At 38.0% G+C, this 20,890-nt stretch overlaps 1 protein-coding gene across 1 annotated transcript in view; it reads right to left on the bottom strand.

Moving 5' to 3' along the window:
- Positions 1–10,560: 10,560 nt before the first annotated feature.
- The window catches only part of ZFC3H1 (zinc finger C3H1-type containing), a 52,428-nt gene continuing 42,098 nt past the window's right edge, over positions 10,561–20,890 (bottom strand). The window contains exons 27-35 of the mRNA XM_032420446.1: positions 20,448–20,542; positions 16,450–16,560; positions 16,063–16,167; positions 15,765–15,930; positions 14,587–14,687; positions 12,642–12,743; positions 11,973–12,012; positions 11,664–11,726; positions 10,561–11,534 (exon numbers count right to left, since the gene is read on the bottom strand). Coding sequence (XP_032276337.1) covers positions 11,397–11,534; positions 11,664–11,726; positions 11,973–12,012; positions 12,642–12,743; positions 14,587–14,687; positions 15,765–15,930; positions 16,063–16,167; positions 16,450–16,560; positions 20,448–20,542 — 921 coding nt within the window. The 3' untranslated portion in view covers positions 10,561–11,396. The remainder of the gene's footprint in view (positions 11,535–11,663; positions 11,727–11,972; positions 12,013–12,641; positions 12,744–14,586; positions 14,688–15,764; positions 15,931–16,062; positions 16,168–16,449; positions 16,561–20,447; positions 20,543–20,890) is intronic.

The raw sequence follows: 20,890 nt of genomic DNA, 5'->3' as shown, positions 1-20,890 counted from the left end.
TTATACTCATCATTCACTGCTTCTTTGGCTCTAGATCAAAAAGGCCAACCTTTGATGTGGGAAGGTCATTACGCATGACGAGTATGGCCTCTTTGGAGGAATCAGTTTGACTATTTTCAGGTAAAACATCCCTCCCCACTTTTTGATACAATTATGAATTAAATAACTGCTGGGACCACTCTGTGTCCAGATTTTTTGGAATGTGAAGGCTGTCTCGACTGAATAGGTGTTCTTTGCTTCCATATTCCCCTCTTTTCCCCATCCATTTGGGACTAAAATCCATTTGTGCTTGGATCAGTAGCTCTTGAAGTAGTTCAAACATGGGTGTGAGAGCTGTAAGTCATTTATCATCTGAGCTGCCTCCTCTCCATGAAGACTGAAGAGGCTCCTACCTGTACAAGCTGTCCCCGGAGCTAGTGATGGGTTTCACTGCTCATTGGGAAGAACTTCCTCCACCACTGTAGCAGCCAGGCTCCAAGATGGCCCCTCAATGATCTTCACCTGCTGATATTCACACCCTTGGGTAATCCCCTCCCGTACTGTACCAAGGTTGGTCTGTGGGACCAATAGCATATGGCAGAAGTGATGGCATGTCATCTCCAATGTTAGGTTATAAAAGACTGCAACTTCCATGTTTTGGTGCCGTCTCTCTGTCTCTGTCTCTGTGCATCTCTCTCTCACCTCTGGCTCACTCACTCCAGGGAAGCCAGCTGCCACGCAATGAAGCCACTCAGGCAGTCTGTGGAGACTTTCAAGTGGTGAGAAACCTAGGCTCGCAAACAACTATGTGAGCAAGCTTGGAAGTAGATCCTGCAGCTCTAGTTAGGCCTCAGATGACTGACTGAAGCCCTAGCCAACAGTTCGATTCAACTTCTTATGAGACCCTGAGCCAAATCACCTAACCACCCAGCTAAGCCCTGATGGATTCCTGACCCAGAGACACCATGATACAAAAGTTTGTTGTTATAAACTGCTTAGTTTGGGGGTAATTTGTTCCACAGCAATACATCACTAATACAATGTTCCTGTGAATAAACTAGAAATTATCTAAGATTCACTTAAATTTCAAGAGCACTTAAAGATTTAAAATTTGCGGAGCCATAATTATTCCTTATCACGTTTTAGAAAAAGAGTACTGATGACGATGCGCATCCGTGGTTAGTACTGTTTTCTGAAACCTGGTAGGTACACACCTCATAATGAGACAGAGCCTGAAGAAAACTATGCAACTCATAGCCACTATATTCCAGATATTTAAATAGATACTCCAATGATTTTGGACTACATTTCTTATTCTTCTGTATTTCAAAAAATAAAAACCCATGAATTTCTCTCTACCCTAGAGCAGTGCTTCTCAAATGTTAATGTACATAAAATCACCCTGGGATCTTATTATAATACAGATTCTAGTTCAGTAGGTCTGGGGTGGGGCCTGAGATCCTGCATTTCTAATAAGTTCCCAGATGTTCCTGATGCTGAAGATCTAGAAACACACTGAGGATTATTGTAGTATCTTTAGTACATTCCCCATGCTAGGGAATCCTCAACTGAAAAAGCCATGCTTGCTTTTCATCCCTTTGCAAGTGGCATCCCCATCCATCAGCACCATTTTGTTTCCAAGCCTTCATTAGAACTTCATTTTGCCAAATAAATATAGGTCCAAACTAACTTGACAATAATAATATAGATAATAGTAATTTACTTGGTTATTCCCCTTTCTTTGTCCCAATTTTGTTCTTCAGGTCTTCCTTACTCTCGGTAAGTTTTATCAAGTAATTAGACGCCCCCCCCCCACAAGCCTTCTCGTTATGCTGAACCTCTGCCCTACCCCACATTGCTGAGGCTTCTTCCTCAAACTGCCTCTGTAACCTCACATCTGCTCTGGCTAGCAAATGCTATTGAGTATTTCGTGTTCTAGGCGCTGTTCTAAGCTCTTAACCTGTATGATCTTATTATGTATGATCTTATTATCCTTATGAGCCAAGTAAGATCAATACTAGTATTAATCTCATCTCACAAATGAAGAAATGTTGGCCTAAAGGAGTTAAGTGACCTTTTCCAAGGTCACATAGCCCGGTGTTGAATTCAGAGTACCAGGATCTTAAGCACTAAGCCATACTTTTCTCTCTGAAGAGTCTGTCTTCTCTTCTCAGCCTTAGTCCCTACATCTCTAAATATGCAACTCTCTGGCTATCCATTCTTCCAGACCCCTCAACTTCAATATAAAGTTACTACTTGAGTTGCTTTATTCATGTGGCTGTGAACTTATTCCATTTTCTGTCCTCAGTGTCTTAGTCAGTGATGCTACTTATGCTCTTCAGGCACAGGTCCACAGGTGCTCAGCTGAATTCGGTTAACCTGCTGTGTTGTCAGAGGACACGAACTTCTCCTGAATCTCAGAAGCTCATTTTAAAAAGGTGTGGGGAATGGGGGGAGGGAAGGTTGGTGGTTGATGAGAATGAAAATTTTAAAATACTTGAAAAATCCAGGGGTATCTAGTTTCAGGCACAGTGAATCCCGTAGCCAGCACGAATAGCTCTTCCCACCCTCAGCTCTGACTTCCTCTTGGGCCTCACTCCCAGTGGGCCTTCAAACTGCTGTGGTGAGGTAGCTATCACAGCTCCAGGCTTATATTCTACTAGCTTGGTAACAAAAAGAAAGATCTTTTCTCAATAATTCCCTCAAAGGCTCCAAGACTGCTTCTCAGTGGACCAACTAAATTCACATTACACTTTCAGTTGCCAGTTAAGGGCATGCACTCAGGAGCTAACTTCCTGGGTTTGTCATTTACTGTGTTGGTGACTTAGTTACTTAACTTCTCTTGACTCTATTTATCATCTGCAAAATGGGGATTATAACAATATTTCATAGGGTTGTTGTGAGAATTTAAATAAGTTCATAAACCTCAAGCACTTAACAGAGTAAGGCCTCAGTTAAGCATTAGTGCTTATTGAATGCCCATCCCTGAACCTACATTGACCAGCCAACTCGGGGAAATGCACTTTCTGCTTTTCTATACCAAACTATAGAGATTTATAGAGTAGGACTATAGAACTGGAAGGGATTTTAGTGGTTTGCCATTAGACAGTTTTTGCCATCAGAAAGTCACTAACCTCATCCTATAGTCTGTTTACTCTTTCATGGTGGTGTGGCAGAGATGCTCAGCTATCCCCAAATATGTATCCCAGCCTCCCTTGAAGTGGCCAAGCATCTATGTTCTAAACATTGAGACAGAAGCAGATGTGGTTACATTCAGCTTCTGGGAAGTACTCTTAAGAGAGGAAGTTTGTTTTCCTTGTTCTTCTTCCCCGCTAAATGCAATGTGAACAAAACGGCTGGGACTGGAAAAGCCACCTTGAATCAAGACCACCACCCAGAGTGCTGCTGCAGAGTTTAGAAAAAGGACCACCTTGTCATAGAACTTGGGGTCCAGCTGGTCCCTTTGTATGAATTAGAAAAAGGTCCTCCTTCCTCCAGGCTGACTCTGCCAGTGCCCTAGGATGCTTGGTAAGCTGATCATGGGCTTAATTGCAACCCCTAATATTTCAGCCTTTTGGCCACGTGCAGGAAATGAACAGCAGAATTATATGCGGCAGCCCTCTTGAGAACAGAAATCACACAGGACAGAGCAACAAGACGGAAGGCGCCTAAGACTCTATCGCCATGGAGTGCCACACCAGTCAGCCTGTCTCCTTACTTGGATTTTTACTTAAGAAACTTCTACTTTGTTTAAGCCACTGCTATTTTTTTTGTCAGTCCTGACATAGAAGACTTGTTTGCAACATAGTGAAAGCCCTGGATTTTATTCTTGGCTACTTTGACTCATACTTTTTATTCCCCCCCACTACGTCACATTGCTTTTATTCAGTACCACATTAACCAATAGCCAGAAGTGAATGCTACCAATTACCCTCTGTTATACAGTCTCTGATTTTTTTTCTCTTTCCACCACTGGGACCAGAGCTTCCACCAGGATTGGGTTCATTACAGTAGAGAGTAAAATTATCGTTAAAGAAAAAAACAATTCCCTTCTCTTTAAAGTATGTTCCTGGAGGGCTGTCTTCCAACTTGGGGATCATGCAGACTCTTGCCTGATTAGGTCATTTTATTACTCCTGGCCTGCAAGTAAGCTGAAATTGGTCACTACTGCCATGCCCTTCATAGGCAACTCCAATAACAAGTGGAAGGTGGCTAGGATTATCGGCTAACTCTCTATACTTAAATTAGCAATGAATACTCTTTCTACACCCATCAAGAAGTGAGAACAGGATCCTGAATTAAGTAGTCTGTATCTTCCATTACACCACCAAAAAAAGCCTACCTAGCATGCTGAGAAACCTCAGAACAGATAACAGACAGGATCTTCATATTGATCTCTTCTGACTTAACCTGAAGACTATCTGCTAATGGAGTTTTACCTGTTATTTCGGGCAGTAACACCACTGAATTTAAATGGTAGTGCTTTCTTTTGTGTTTCTTAGAGATAGCAGCTAACTCATGCTTGAATATTTGTATGGTCATTGCTCCAACGGACAGTAATGAAATTATTCCCCCCCCAAAAGCAAATTTATTTTGTGCTCTTTGCCTTCAAAATTTTGGATAATGATCCCAAACTCAAAATATTACTCTTCTTTTTAAAAGATAAGTTCTACTATATAATTTCTCAACACTCCTGAGGTAAACGCACATATTTCCATATTTTGTGTATGTGGAAACAGACAAGAAGCAATGAAATAAGCTGTCATGATTACACAGCTAGTTAATGGTGGAGCTAAATCACATCCAGATCTTTTAGATACATGCTTTTTTCATTACTCACATTGGTTCATACTCCTGAAATTATTTCTTCGTAGCTCCATTTCGACCAGCATGAAATGCCGAATCTATCCACAGGCAGTCTCATAATTTTGAGTGTATGATGTGCTAAGTTGAGTGTTTGTTTTGGCTTTGGCAACAGATGTCCTGATTACCTCCATTAACGCAGACAGCTCACCAGTTCTCTATCACTCTTCCTAATTGGTTCAGCTCCCTTAGGCTACTGGCTATCATTCTCTTTCGTAATACTTACATCACTAGGTAAGAACATTTACAAGATTTAATTTGCTTGACTGACCAAACAATATTGTAAACCCACCTTTGATTTTGGCTAAAGTTGATAATCTTGAAGTTTTTAAATTACCAAGTTTAAGGGCAAGTGCAGTATTTTCTTTTAGAACAGCTGTGCAAACAGTTTTCTTGTTGGGTTTAGGCTTTTACTTCATAGATGGCCCTTTGAAGAGTCCCATTCATTTATATTTTGGGTGGCCCCCCAAATTTATTAACATCTTCCATAAAAGTAAAATATTTGTTATTCTATGGTGTTTGTGATACAACTGACTCACACATTCTTAATATTCTATTTGCTGTCTTCTGTGCAGTAAGTTGTACTTTTAAACTGAGGAAAAAATTCCGGCCCACCAGCACTCACAGCAAAGTCACATCACTTAAGACCAATCAAATTTGCCTCAGATATTGCGGATCTTCTGCTTTCTTGATGAAAACCTGGAAGCACCTATTCCTTCTAAGCTCATGTAAGGTTTTTTGCTCCTCAGCTGAACTATTTCATTCCTGGCATTACTGACTTCCACATTGATTGAAACATTTGTGTCGGGCTAAAATGTGTCATTTGGAAAAATCAGTTTAAAATATTGAAAGCTTGGCTATCTCCAGGTAGTTTATAATTATAGAGAGAAAAATAGCCGTAAGTCTTAAAGAGAGTCATGGAACAGAACTTTGTAGCCTTGACTGGGATTGAAACAGGGCTCTGCAGCATCTGCAGATACTAGTAAATGTTCAGAGTAGCATTTCATTCATGCATTACCAAAGGAGTTAGGGGAAAAAAAAAAGAAAAAAGGAAACCAGTTGCAGCAGTTGTAATTCCAATCAGACTCTCCACATCAAGGCTGTTTAGATTGGGCCTGATAAAACTGACTTCTATTCAGCATGTTCATGTGGATTTGGAAGTACAACATGCCCCAAGATGGACAGATGCGGCTGGTATGCAGTTTTACACATCCTACCTGTTGTCATGTCTAATAGCCAGTTGTGAATAAATTAGTACAAAGTCGAAGCAGCTTTTTAGGAAGTTTTAAAAAATGCACAGGTTTTGGGGCACCTGGGTGGCTCAGTCGGTTAAGCATCTGCCTTTGGCTCAGGTCATGATCCCAGGGTCCTGGGATCGAGCCCCACATCGGGCTCCTTCCTCAGCAGGGAGTCTGCTTCTCCCTCTCCCTCTGCTGCTCCCCCTGCTAGTACTCTTCAAATAAATAAATAAAATCTTTAAAAAATGCACGTTTCTAAACGTGCAAACCCTTCTTTACTACTCAGGTGTAAGTAGCATGTAATTTTCAAAAAATATTGGCCTTAACTTTTCCTATTTTGACTTTGCCGATAATTCACGTCCATCCAGGAAGACTTTCCCAAACTTTCCCAGCCCAAACTTGGTGCCCTTTCGAAATACTTCCTTGGGGGGCACCTGGGTCGCTCAGTCGGTCTCAGGTCATGATCTCGGGATCCTGGGATGGAGTCCCATGTCGGGCTCCCTGCTCAGTGGGGAGCCTGCTTCTCCCTTTCCCTCTGCTCTACCTCCTCCACCATGCTCTCATGTAAGTAAAATCTTAAGAAAAAAAAAAAAAAAGCTTCCTTGGCACATACTCTTTCTGTTGTTAGGTTCAGTGGCCTCTTTTTTCATCTTTGTATATCTAGCACAAAGCTCAAATTCATTTTTTTTTTTAAGATTTTATTTATTTTGGGGGGGCAGGAGGAGAGCACAGAGGTAGAGTGAGAGGAAGAAGCAAACTCCCCACTGAGCAAAGAGCCCGATGTGGGGCTCGATGCCAGGACACTGAGATCATGACCTGAGCAGAAGGCAGACACTTAACCAACTGAGCCACCCAGGTGCCCTGCAAATTGATTCTGAAATGAAAAAAATGTGATTCTGTTCTGTGGGGTCTCTGAAAACTTGTGTGGTCCCTCTTGTGAAGATCAAATGAAGAGTGGAGACAAATTCTACATCCATTTTACTATCATGAAGGACAGACACAGCTTCCTTTTACCTCAAAGATGTCAGAGAAAAAAAATGAAAAACTCTTCACATTTACTGCAGACACCTCAATCAAGTAGTACTTACAATGTATAGCATAACTATTACTGAGAAGGCTATGTGAGTGGGGGTGGGCCATGGTAATGAAGGCAGGGCAGCATGTCCTTACATGGCTGTCCACTGGTCCCCAAAATAATAAATGCACAACTGAAGAATACCTGCAGAAAGTGAGTGGACTTTTTGGTGGTAAATGGAATACAGCCCTAAAAAAATAAAAGAAAAAACTCTTTTCCAGCTCAGCTCTACCACCTACATTAAGTACCACAGCTCGGAAAGACATAGACCCAACTGTGAAATTGTGAGGTGGACAAAAAAAGAAACAATGTCAAGAATGTTCCTTGGAAGTCTGCCTTTACTTCAACACTTCTTATTCCAAAATGCTCTGTATAATTACTGTTAATTTGTACTGAGGGGCAATGATACATTTGCGGGCATAATACCCAAACCTAAAAGGTTACTAAAATTGTATTTCCCCATTCTTCCCTCACACTAATGTTAACGCACAGATCTGAAAACAGACTAAGGAAATTATGACTTATCTGCGAACACATGACAGCTTTAAGCAAGAATATTGGCCCTGCTTTGTATTACAGCCACATGTTCCTACTTTTTCAACCTTGAAAAATAAATATTTGAACTACAATCTTCAATAAAGTCTCTCTACATTTGTTGTCAGTCTTAATCACCTTTTGCTTGTCTGCTTAGAGCCTTTAGCTCTTAGATGTTGCACCTGGAGATTCTTGCTTGCTTTATGATGTAGGTTTATATGCCCTTTAATTGAAAGCAAACCGCCTTAGATAATCCAGTGACAACAATGTTACAAGGTCCACTTTCCGTTAAAAGGCAAATAGAAATATTAGGCTGTTCTCTAAAATGAAGGAAAACACATAAAAATACACCGCAATCTGCCACACCACTTCCTTTATCAGAGATAAAACCCCAAAGCCTAAAATGCCTCTTTTGTATTCCACCCCCTGGTGGGAGTAAGGGAGTGCAAAGAACTGCAGTTCTCGATGACTGACCTTGCCTCGCTATATGCCACTTCTCTGCCCAAAGACTTTTAAGTCATACAGCATGTGAAATAGCATATTTACCCTACCACAGTAACTTTATCAACTTTAACCCCAAGTTTTAATATTCTAATTATTTTATGTTGAAAGCACCTAATTAAAAAAACAGGTAAAAATGAATATGGAAGGATGACCAAAACATATACATGTACCTCACTTGTAAGCAGTGTTTTTTTTTTTTTTTTTGAGGTTAAATTTGTAAAATGACAGGAAGGGTGACTAAGAGAGTATCTTAAAAGCAATAAAATTTCTGGGGTTCCTGGGTGGCTCAGTTGTTAAGCATCTGCCTTCGGCTCAGGTCATGATCCCAGGGTCCTGGAATCGAGCCCGGCATTGGGCTCCCTGCTCAGCGGGAAGCCTGCTTCTCCCTCTCCCACTCCCCCTGCTTGTGTTCCCTCTCTCGCTGTGCCTCCGTCTGTCAAAAAATAAAATCTTAAAATAAATAAAAGCAATAAAATTTCTATAAAATAGCTTCTTGATTTTATTTATTTAAAATACTTTATTTTTTTATTTTTCTTAAATAAACTCCACCCCAATGTGGGGCTTGAACTCACAAACCCAAGATCAAGAGTCACATGCTCTACTGACTGAGCCAGCCAGGCGCCCCAAGCTTTTTGATTTTAAATAGCAATATGACAACTGATCAAAAAGGAAACAGCTACATATGCTAGGTCCTCTGCTGCATGACTAAGCACAATATGTGATGGTGACCCCTGGAGTTGTCACAGTGTATAGCCTGCATGACTGGACCTTGGAGCTGATGCCCCAAAGCATTTTTTTTTCCCCCAGGGAGAGAGAGTTAGGGGGAGAGGCACAAAGGGAGAGGGAGAGAAAATAATAAGCAGGCTCTTAGCCCAGTGCAGAGCCTGACACTGGGCTTGATCTCATGACCCTGAGATCATGACCTGAGCCAAAATCAAGAGTCTTGGTCACTCAACTGACTGAGCCACCCAGGCACCCCCAAAGTATACTTTTCTTTTTCTTTCTTTTTTAGAGAGAGGGAGACAGAAAGAAAGAGAGCGAGTGAGCACAAGCAGGGGGGAGGAACAGAGGGAGAGGGAGAAGCAGACTCCCCACTGAGCAGGGAGCCCAACACAAGGCTCAATCCCAGGACCCTGGGATCATGACCTGAGCTGAAGGCAGACGCTTAACCTACTGAGCCACCCAGGAGCCCACAAAGTATTCTTTTTTAAAAAAGATGTAAAAGTTACTGCTGATCAATTGTTAATGCAACAAATGGTAAGTTTAAGAACATACAGAGGTTCAGGGCGCCTGGGTGGCTCAGTCGTTAAGCGTCTGCCTTCGGCTCAGGTCATGATCCCGGGGTCCTGGGATCGAGCCCTACATCGGGCTCCATGCTCCGCAGGAAGCCTGCTTCTTCCTCTCCCACTCCCCCTGCTTGTGTTCCCTCTCTCACTGTGTCCCCCTCTGTCAAATAAATAAATAAAGTCTTTAAAAAAAAAAGAATATACAGAAGTTCAAAACTTATTAGCACTGTCTCAAAAAACACTACTGAGACACTTAAGCTATTAACATCAAAACTGTTACACTATGAGGTAACAGACTGGAAAAATTTTTCTAAGGACCTAACAATGGTTTTCAAATAATAAAGCAGGAAAAGCTTTCAAGGTTAAATAGCTAAATGCATAAAAATGGAAGAATATGATCTTCTACCCAAATTTCTTTGGTTTTAGAGAAAAATCAATCAGCCTCTTTTTGATTTAATGAAAAACACTAGGCAAGTGGGTTTCATTCCTGACCTCACCCAACAGCACCTACTAGCCAAATATGCACCATCTGGTAGGCACATAGTGGGGCCTCAAAACATGGTTTTATTTTGACTAAGCATTATACAAATGTACAGATGTACAAATTTGCCTACTATTTCATGGGGGCTACTACTCTGTCTCCAACAGTTAGGTTGAATGGTGGCTATAAAACCAGATTTGTGAAAGTGTGTGTGGTGTGTGTGTGTGTGTGTCATTAACCAATTTTCTACCAGGTGCAAACCACCGACTATAGACTGGAAAAAAAAAAGTGCAAGGTCTTCTTTATATGTGGTCATACTGATATTGAACATAAGACAGCCTGTCACTAAGCAAATCATTCAAACTACAGTTGGGAGATACTTTCTAAACACTGGGTCTTGAGAACGAGGAATTTAATGGTAATGCAAACCTATGTGTTCACTGTCCTCAAAATAGAAGGGGAACCTATCTTGTGAATTAAAAAGTCACTAAACTGTTTTTATAGGAAAGCAGGTTAGGATATAGTTACAGGGAAAATCCGTATCTCCTACTTCAACCCTTTCCCACCAGTGTGAAAAGTGAATAAAGACAGCAACATTTTTTAAAAAGTTAACTTATATTAAAAATATTTTGTTTATAAACAATTTTAATACTACAAAGTAGTATTTCAATACAAAGCAGTTCGAATATTAACTGTTCTTTAAACTGTTAAACTTTATTATAAATTAAAATTTCTTTACAAAAAAATTGCACATAATATTTGACCACTCTTAGGTTCTGATGCACTGGCATTTGCAATAGTTTCTTTAATCTTCAAGTTAAACAGTCTCGGCAAGGAGTCCAGAACGTAGAAAGGGCAATAAACAACCCTGTTAGAGCATTCAAGTGCAACTAGCAGACTTGTGGCCATGGCAGTTACACTTTCCTTAAGATGGACTGCTTAAGTTTTAAATCCTGAAATGAAGAATCTCAAAAGGTTTAAAGAAGAAGAACTAAAAGGGACTGCCTGCATTTTACTTGTAAACACAGCCCTGGAAATTAAATCCCAAACAAGAATCTCTCAGGCATCAGAGAGTGTCAAGTGAATCAGGAATAGCACAACATAAAGAAAGGGGGAAAAGTAAAAAATAAAAACAAAAACAAAGCAAAATTAAAATAAATGTCAGTCACTTTGAGGAACTATACTTACGTACATGATGTTATGAGAATCTGGCAGGGCCCAGAAGCAGGCCAAACAGGAAGTTCATTTATCCAACCGAAGAGGGTCATGTTCATTGCTTCCGGTTTTGAGGATAGGATATTGTAGGGGACTTGATATGATCAGTAATGCTTGTCTGCCTTACGCAGACCTTAGCCAGGGATCAGCCTAATCTTGAAGGATCATTCAAATAATTTTGGCAATTATTATAAGGACTTAGAACTGACTGCACCCAGTGTTCAGTGATTCTTGCTTTCTGTTTTGTAACTGTTTAAATTTAAGAGCTCATTTAGGCTGACTCCAATCTCTTGGCACTTGGAAACTAGTTTTCTCAGGTTATCAGTTTTACCTCCTTCTGATGCTTCAAACAAGAGTTGCTGTAAAAGACAGGGAAGCACAGAAGTAAGACTTAGCTAGATTTTGAGCATCACCACATCAATGGATATGGCACATGCAGAAAATTTATAGGAAAACTTCAAGATGAAATAAAAGATAAAACGCATTACATCTTTCCACAGTGATGCACAAAGAGGTAACTTCTGTAAGGCTCTCTGATATAAACGGTGGACCTATAAGATAGATATACACACAATTCCATCAGGAAACATGATGAAAAACATGTTTATAATCCTAATTATTTCACTGGGACCTCATAATATACAAAATGGTTACATTGGGTTTTCAAGTTTCCAAACATTTAGAGCTCTTAGCACATAAACATTTATGTTTTAATCCTTTTAAACTGAGAAGTCAACAAAAGGGGCTGAACAGCTTAAAAACAAAGTGACCCATCTGATAAATCAATCATAACTTACCTCTCTTTGTCCCTTTAGAACAATCTCAGCAGCAATGGCTCTAAGAAAAAAAAAGGAATATAGAAAAGGGAGAAGACAAATTTATATATCTTTGAACGAAATGAGACACTACCACTGGCAGAATACTGACTGTGGGAATCTGAGTACAAAACTTCCTGAAAGTAACAGGCTAAACTTCCAAGGAGGGTAACCTATAGTGAAAAGAAAAATTCAACAATTTTTATCAACTTTACAAGAATTAAGCAGACCAGTGTTTTGAAAATAAATAACGTTTGTAAAAAATACTCATAATTACTATTAAAAACACCTGGCACTAATAATACCTTTAAAAGAAAGAAGACATCAATCTGTAAGAGGGGGGAAAACCCCACATTTAAAAAAAAGATGGTCTTAAAATGTGTATAACAGATTTGTTTGATAACAGTACTGTTATCTAAATGTTCTGCTTCAAAAAAAATTAAAACTCCATCCATTCTGCTTTTAGAAGCAATTGTTAGTGAGCACGCCCTTACTCTCAGTAGAAAAGCTCAGCAAGTGCCAAAAATAAATCTAAATTAGAGCTCTGTCCAGGAAAAAAAAAAAAGATGTCATTTCAGATTTACCTGTCTGGAGCAAACCTTACAAATAAAAGCAATAGCTATAAAAACATGTACATGATTGCTGCATTACATTTTCCAGGTGGCCAGGCATGTTGGAATATTATATGTAAACATCTTGGCTTGAAGTTTCAGAATCTGAACATTGCTTTCTTCCCATTCATGTTGAAGTAGCCTGCAAAGTACATTCAGGAAAATGAACAAAGCATTGCAAGTGTAGGGAACCCCAAATGTGCTCTATGAGCAGAATGTTTGATGAGGTATAATTTTTGATCAGTTAAATTCCCTCAAGGCTATTCAGCAAGTGATTGTAAATGCCTCTTACAAAAACTGCCCTGGGAAAGGAATAGGCAAACTAGTAAGATGCCCAGTAGAGGCCCATGCCACATTCAACAGACTAAAATAGGTCTACGTATTCTTATTAAAGCACTCACTCCATGCGCTCCCTCCCCCAAATTTTTGAAAATAATGACTTGATATATTAATATAATTTCCTTGTATTTTTCTTTCTTTATTAAACAGAGTAGATGAAATATGAATGTTTCTTGGGTTAAAATGTAAGTACAGTGACTAATTATTAAGTTCTCTATTCTGGAAAAAAAAAAAAAAAGACAAGAATGACCACAAGGAAATAACTATCAAAACACAGCAAGTGGAGCTCTATCATCAAAACCAACAATTAAACTACCTGTATTCCTAAATGCCTATCCTAACAGATACTAGTCAAAATATGACATTTTCTGTTTTTCATGTTTTACCAAAGGTGACGCTTTATTTTTTTTAAAAGATTTTATTTGTTTATTTGAGAGAGAGAGAGCACGTGAGAGCACGAGCCGGGGGAAGGGCAGAGGGAGAGGGAGAAGCAGACTCCCCGCTGAGCAGGGAGCCCGACACAGGGTTCAATCCCAGGACCCTGGGATCATGACCTGAGCCAAAGGTAGATGCTTAACTGACTGAGCCACTCAGGCTCCCCAAAGGTGATGCTTTATAATAGAAATTTCTGTATTAGCTTCTGCAGACTGGAATGCTTACTAAAAATTTTTATTATGAAACACTATTTTTGTCATAGCCTTAAGCCTTTAAATTTTTTTCAATCTCATACCATTTCCCCACATACATGCTAAATGGAATGGAAATACTTTAAAACACAAGGAAATATTTGATAAATATTTTAGGTACCTTATGATCCACAAAACAAACTTAGAAACATGACACAACTGATGCAGTGGGAGTGACTGCACAAGCAGAAGCCAAAGCATTAGCATGGAGGGTACCATTTTGAATTAAAATGCACAATTCTTGAGGGTGAGAATAAGTTTACTCTGTCAGAGCAGAGAAACTACAAAGAAATGCTCAGAAGTCTCCCTCTAATTCAATGTATGAAATCCCTAGATAAGTGTTTCTCAAATGTATTTGAGGGCTCAAGCTCAGGAATCTATATTTTATTTAGTTAATTGATTTTTAAAGCAGGCTCTATGCCCAATGTAGGGCTTGAACTCTGGACCTCTGAGGATCGAGAGTCACAAGCTCTACCAACTGAGCCAGCCAGATGCCCCCAGGAATCTGTATTTTAATGAGCATCCCAGGAGACTCTGATGCGTGATAATACTTGAGAATGACTGACCTACATGAAAACAAATCATAGTAACCAAAATATATATAGTTGGCTGCTATCTCCATTAACACTTTACAAACCTTTTAAGTAATATTCCTTTGCTATGTAAAAAATGCTTACTGCTTATAATGCATGTGCTAAGGACAGATGGTATGTGCTTAGGGAACGCAGATAACTTTACTTGAATCATAGGCCCCTTATAATGTAGTTTTCTGAAGTGACCAGATTTTTATACTGACTTTTACATGAATAGCTGTATACTGCTTAACAACTCTGAAATTGAAGGAGTATGTATCAAATGAGAAAATGCTAAAGAACAGACAACTCTTACCAAGTTTTTAAAAAATAATTTTATATGAAGCGCTATTGGGCTGAGACCAAAAATAATTTTATTTTTTCTTACCTCAGTGCAAGTCCAGAATTAGTTGGCATAATTGAGCAAAACCGTTCCAAGGTTTTGGAATGCTGAGTCTTTGGAACACAGCTCAAATAAAAGAAAATAACCTGTAAAGGTTGAGGGGGGGAAAATGAATGCAACAAAATGTGAAATCCAATTACCTATGTGTTTTAATGAGAAAACCAAAATGGTCTTTAAAAGACATGAATGTATAAATTATAATAATGTATGATGCTGTGAGTTACAGTTCCTACCATTAATTATATTAGTGACTTTCCAAATATGAATTAGGAAATATGATCTAGTGATGACAGCCATGGACTGAGAACACTGACTAGAAGCCAGGAGTCTGGGTTTACATTCCTGAGTCTACCTTTACTTGCTGTATAGCTGGGCAAGTCATAGGACTAATAATACCTGCCACATCTTGCTCATGGAATGCCCGTGTGTAAATGACTTAATGTCCATAAAGTGGTTTGAGATCCTGGGATAAAGAATGGCATAGAAGTACAAAGCATAGTAATTGGTTATCCTGATTAGCAACAAAACCATCCCACCAAAAAATAAAATAAAATACATATATGTTTTAGTCTACATGGAGCTTTAACAGGAGCTTTTAGCCTACATGCACTAAATGAAAGGGGTCTCTGAAAATAAACTAAACCAAACCTGTGCTTCCTTTAAGAAAATAACCTTATAAATATATCATTAGTCATATTCTACTATTAAAATTCTAAACAGCGTGTAATTTCAGCTTTCTTATGCCCTATGTATAGCTAATATTCACTTGACAAAATAGTAACCAAAAAAAGTATCTACACTGTACCTTATGGAATTTTTCATTGAGTAAAATTTCCAACTTATCATGCAAAGCATTACAGATATTATTATAATTACTTCTTTCAATCTTTCTTCTTTAATATGTCTTAAACCTTAACATCACTTCAATTGTACTTCAATGCTAAATTTTCTTAAATATATCAATATGCACATTTTACTTTAACTTAAAAGGGCTCTGTTCCTAGATTTAAGTCATAAGTAGGAAACACAGTGAAGAATAACAGTAAATGCTACAAAAGTGGTCCTAAGAAAAGCTCTCTTGATATAAAACAAGAGTTTTGCTGTCATTTTTTAAGTCCCCTTCTTTTGCAAATATCTAAAGAAGAAAAGTTTTAAGTTCTTACCCTATTATGAAATTCATAGTTGGACCAGTAATCAGCACTGCTAAAAGGAATGGGGTATCGGGCAGGGACTGTAACCAAACATCTATTCACTAAATCAGTAAAAAATTTGAATTCTTGGACTTTGTTTCTGGATCCAGCAGCTCTATTATTGGCAAAGACAAGATAACTGCCAAAAGAAAAATATTATAATTTAGAATAATTAAGGCAGTGTTTTTCTCACTCAGAAAGGTGATCACCCTCTTCCCCGCCATATCCCTTTATTCCAAATCCCATTCTTATTAAGAGGAACTAAACTTACTCCATCCAAATCTTCTGCACTATATCAGATCTCATGGCCACCCCTAATGCTGCCTCATATGCCTCCACTGTCTCTTTAATACTTGATTGAAGAGGATGACAAAGGCTGTTTAAAAAATGAAGGAAAACATTGTATCTCTACAGCTCAATTCAATTAGGTAAAGGAATGGCAAAGTATTATTTTAAACATTACAGATATTATTACAATGGAATCCTTCTTTTGAGGTTTCTTCTATAATAATGTATTCTTCTATAATAACCTTAGCATCCCTTCAATTTTGCTTCATTGACTTTAACATCAAATTAGTTTTAATACAGTATAATTCAGTAATAAATAACAAATAAGTCTAATATGCAGTACTTCTTTCCACAGTAGATAATGTCTCACCAGTAAATCAGCCACAAATAAGGAACTTGGTAGTTAAACAACTCATCATCAAAATTCCCTTTACATAAACGGGCTGGAATGTCAAGTGGTCCTGGTATATTTAAAAGATACCTGAAACAAAACAAAACAAAACCTCTGTTTGAAATTATGCCTATGCACACATGGATTACTAATACTTAAGAAAAACAAAAACAAAACAAAACAAAAACACCTCTGCTTCAACTTAAATGTCTTTGAAATACTTTGAGTCTTGAGACTGTGTTCACATGTATAACCATACTTTGGTCACATCTCTAGCATCACACAGTCTATTCTTTTATACCTACACGAGTAACTCCTCTTCAAAATGAATTTATTCTATCCCCCAAATTAAACAAACCCCATAATCATCTAATTAAATCTAATTAAAAAGAGAACAAATGGGATTACCATGTCTCTAAAATTTTCCCACAAAATCTATACTTTCTTGTAAAAAAAAAAAAAGTTCTTTAAGAGTTATAAAACTTGACATCTGAAAACAATCTCTTTCTCATTTACATACATACACATACATAGCATTATAGGTTTCATTTTAGATATGATATCTAAGTATATTCTGTAACATACTAGTCCATAAGGCACTTGTCAAAAGAGAACCATGATCAAATAAGATTGGGAAATACTGAAAATTACAGCCCTCTCTTAAAAAGCCACAGTAGGATATTTAATAGGATATTAAAGACTCTACAAAGTCAATCAGTAAAGAAATCTCTTTGACTCTAATTTAGGTTTCTCCCCAATATATCTGAATTTGTGTGTACAACATTTACCAACATCTGCAAGAGTAATGTTTTTATTTTTTTATTTTATTTTTTATTTTTTTTAAGATTTTATTTATTTATTTGACAGAGAGAGACACAGCAAGAGAGGGAACACAGCAGGGAGAGTGGGAGAGGAAGAGGGAGAAGCAGGCCTCCCGCTGAGCAGGGAGCCCCACGCGGGGCTCGATCCCAGGACCCCGGGATCATGACCTGAGCCAAAGGCAGACACTCAACGAATGAGCCACCTAGGCGCCCCAAGAGTAACATTTTTAAAGGAAATACAGTGATCTCTTGGATTTAAAAATTATTTCAAGGAACTAGGTTTTAATGGATTAGAGAAGTTGTATGGTGGCAGAGGACAGGAGGAACCATAAGCAAAGGAAGAAGTGGGACATCTAGAAGTCAGGTTATTATCATCTTGTGAACTTGGCCATAACTAGCTATATTACCATGAGTTAATCACTTAACTTCTAAAGATACTAGATTTGTCAACTGAAAACTGACGTAAGAGATGACTTCAAATCTAATCTATGTAAGACTCCATCCCTAGGCTAACTTCAGTAAAATGAATAAAATCCCCAAGTTAACTTTTGTGGCTATCTACTAATCTTCAAATTGACTTAAAATGCATGAAAATTACCTTATCTAGTTTTTTTTTTTTTTTTTTAATTTATTTGAGAAAGAGAGAGAGAGAATGTGGGGGGGCGGGCGCGGAGGAGGAGCAGAGGGAGAGGAAGAGAAGCAGACTCTTTGCTGAGAGCGGAGCCTGACACAGGGCTCAATCTCACGAACCTGAGATTTTGACCTAAGCCAAAATCAAGAGTCAGACGCTCTACCGACTGAGCCACCCACACACCCTCCCTCTGTCTTTGTAGTAAATGTCACATGGGAAATGACAGAACCCAACTCTAGGTAAATATTACAATACATACTACATTCTAAGTATTTTGCTTTACAATTTCTAACTTATGAAGTAAAAAAAAAAAAAAAAATATTTTGAACCCAGTAAGAGCACTGACTTACTCCATTAATAAACTTTGGCTATATTTGTAAATTTAAAAAATTTATATCAGTATCAATAAGAAGTATGACAATGCTAAAAAACATTTTCACCTATTACCATTCTTCTAATAACTGATACAAAAAATATTTCCTAAATTAACAGAAAATGCACACTCTGTGTAAATAAGGTCTTCAGTATTGCCTAAATAAACTAAGTACAAGAAACTCTTTTCTGTTGTCAACTCTTAGTGTACTGTGAATTATGACTTTTCCCATGAAAAATTTAATAAAACAAGGTGACTTAGTAAACAATAAGAAGATTATCTGGAGGCAACCCATTTCCAAATTTTTATTGACAGTTATTTAGTCTGCTTCATTAAACTGACATCAAGAAGATCTTCAGATCTTTGATTAGTTACCACAGTAGAAACTGGCAGCATCTTCTTTTAAGCTAAACCAATTACCTCCATGCCCAAGGGAAGATCAGAACCAGCAAGTCTGTAAAAAGGTCAGCTTTGGATCTGTCCTGTGCCTAAGTTTGAGACATTAAAGCACTCTAATTTAAACAGGGACAAAGTCAGCATGGGGAAGCTGAATAATCTCTAAGTTTCTTATAAAATAGTTTAATTCTTCTCCATTAATTTGTATTTTAAATTATTCTTTTGTAATTAACTGTAAGGTATTAATCTAGATGTAACAGCAGAAAGAATTTCAGAAACAGTACTAAAATCACTATGTCAATAAACTGGTTATCAGAAAGGACAGACATAAAGACTCAAGTCTAGGAAAGAATAGTGACACCAACTTTTGCCAAATCTCAACTAAAACTGGAATGTTCACAAAATATTCTAGGGTAGATGGATCACCAAATTAACAAAACATTGAGCTACTTTTTTAAAATATGTTTTTATAGAACACTGCTACACTGTGGGGTAGGCAGAGGGAGCACCTAAATAAAGAAAAATATTTCTAAGCATTAGACTTGCATATATAAAACCAAAATGTTATCTGTACTGTTTTCTACAATAAAAATTTTTAGGAGATATTCAGCTTAGGCCTTCCTTTTTTTTTTAAATTTTTTTAAAAATATTTTATTTACTTACTTGAGAGAGAGAATGAGCAAGTGAGAGAGAGAGAGAAAACAAGCACAAGCGGGGGGAGGAGCAGAGGGAGAGGGAGAGGGAGAGGCAGACTGTCCACTGAGCAGGGAACCTGATGTAGGGCTTGATCCCGAGAACCTAGCCAAAGGCAGACACTTAACTGACTAAGCCACCCAGGTGCCTCAGGGCCTTCCTTCTCTCAGTTCTTCCTAACATAAAACAATAGAGTATGTGATGATAAAGTATTTTCCTTTTGATGCTGTTTTACTTGGAATCAGCAGGCTATGCCTGTTTTTGTAAATAAGGTTTTATTAGAATACAGCCATGCTCATTCATTTATATGTTGTCTCTGACTACTTTCTTCCTAAAACAGCATAGGTGATGAGTAGTGGTAGACCATATGGCTTGCAAGCCTAAAAGATTTACTATCTGGCCCTTAAGTGAAAAAGTTTGCTGATGCCTACAGAGAGATGGGGAGAAAGAAGGGAAGAAAAGACGTCCCCCCCAAATAATTCTTTACGATTTCCTGTGGCCTCTTACTGTTATTCTCTTGTTAGAGTAAGAACTCAAAACCAAGCAAGCAAAGGCAGTAAATACAGAGCTTTACGTAAGTTACTGAGAAAATGATGCTTGAGAAAAGACTGCTCGAAAACTTCTCACTCTGTATTTGAGAGGCTAGAGCGGGATCTCTTTAGACTTAAAAAAAGTAAAAGGTGTATTACATCCATTTGAGATCACCAATCAAATAAATTAAAATTCATTTTTTCAAAACTCCCTTGACATTGTCTCAGATAATTCACTGCTATGGTATTAAGTGCTAAAATTAACAATAACAATGAATTAAAAGCAGAATGAGTCACCATGATGTTAATATAAGCCTTCCTTTCTCAGTGTCTTTAATCCAAAGAATGCAAAGCATATTACATCTTTTCTGTTTTTATTCAGTTCTACTGCCCTCATAACAGTTCTGTAAGAGTGTTCAAGTATTTTTTTAACATCAGTCTAAAATGTAATCAACCCACAAAAAAATCTGTAATCTTTCTACTAAACTATATTGTCCCTTTCTTCTATAAAATCAAGAGTTCAACAAACTTACCGAAATAGATCCAAGTTACTATACTTCTCAAACCCAGGTTTAAAGAAGGATGCAATAAATTTCCGCAAAAATGGAAGAAGATTATCTCCTTGATTCTATTTCAAAAAGAAGAGAGGAAGGATACACATTACACTTACAATGTTTAATTAAATCTTTCAAGGGAGGAAAAAGCCCTTAATCACCCCCTACTGATAAGATTAAGTTTCTTGAACAGATGGGGGTAGAGATAACTCTATATTCTGATCTCCAATTAAATCCAACCAACCATTAAACAGCTTAACACCCAATATACCACATCCACCAACTGTCTAATAAGCTTTTTTTTTTTTTAAAGATTTTATTTATTTGACAGAGAAAGACACAGCGAGAGAGGGAACACAAGCAGGGGGAGTGGGAGAGGGAGAAGCAGGCTTCCTGCCAAGCAGGGAGCCCGATGTGGGGCT

The sequence above is a fragment of the Phoca vitulina genome, unplaced genomic scaffold, assembly GCF_004348235.1.
Source record: "Phoca vitulina isolate PV1807 unplaced genomic scaffold, GSC_HSeal_1.0 scaffold23, whole genome shotgun sequence".
Taxonomy (NCBI): domain Eukaryota; kingdom Metazoa; phylum Chordata; class Mammalia; order Carnivora; family Phocidae; genus Phoca; species Phoca vitulina.
The sequence above is the reverse complement of the archived record's forward strand: the minus strand, read 5'-3'. Positions and strand labels throughout refer to the sequence as shown.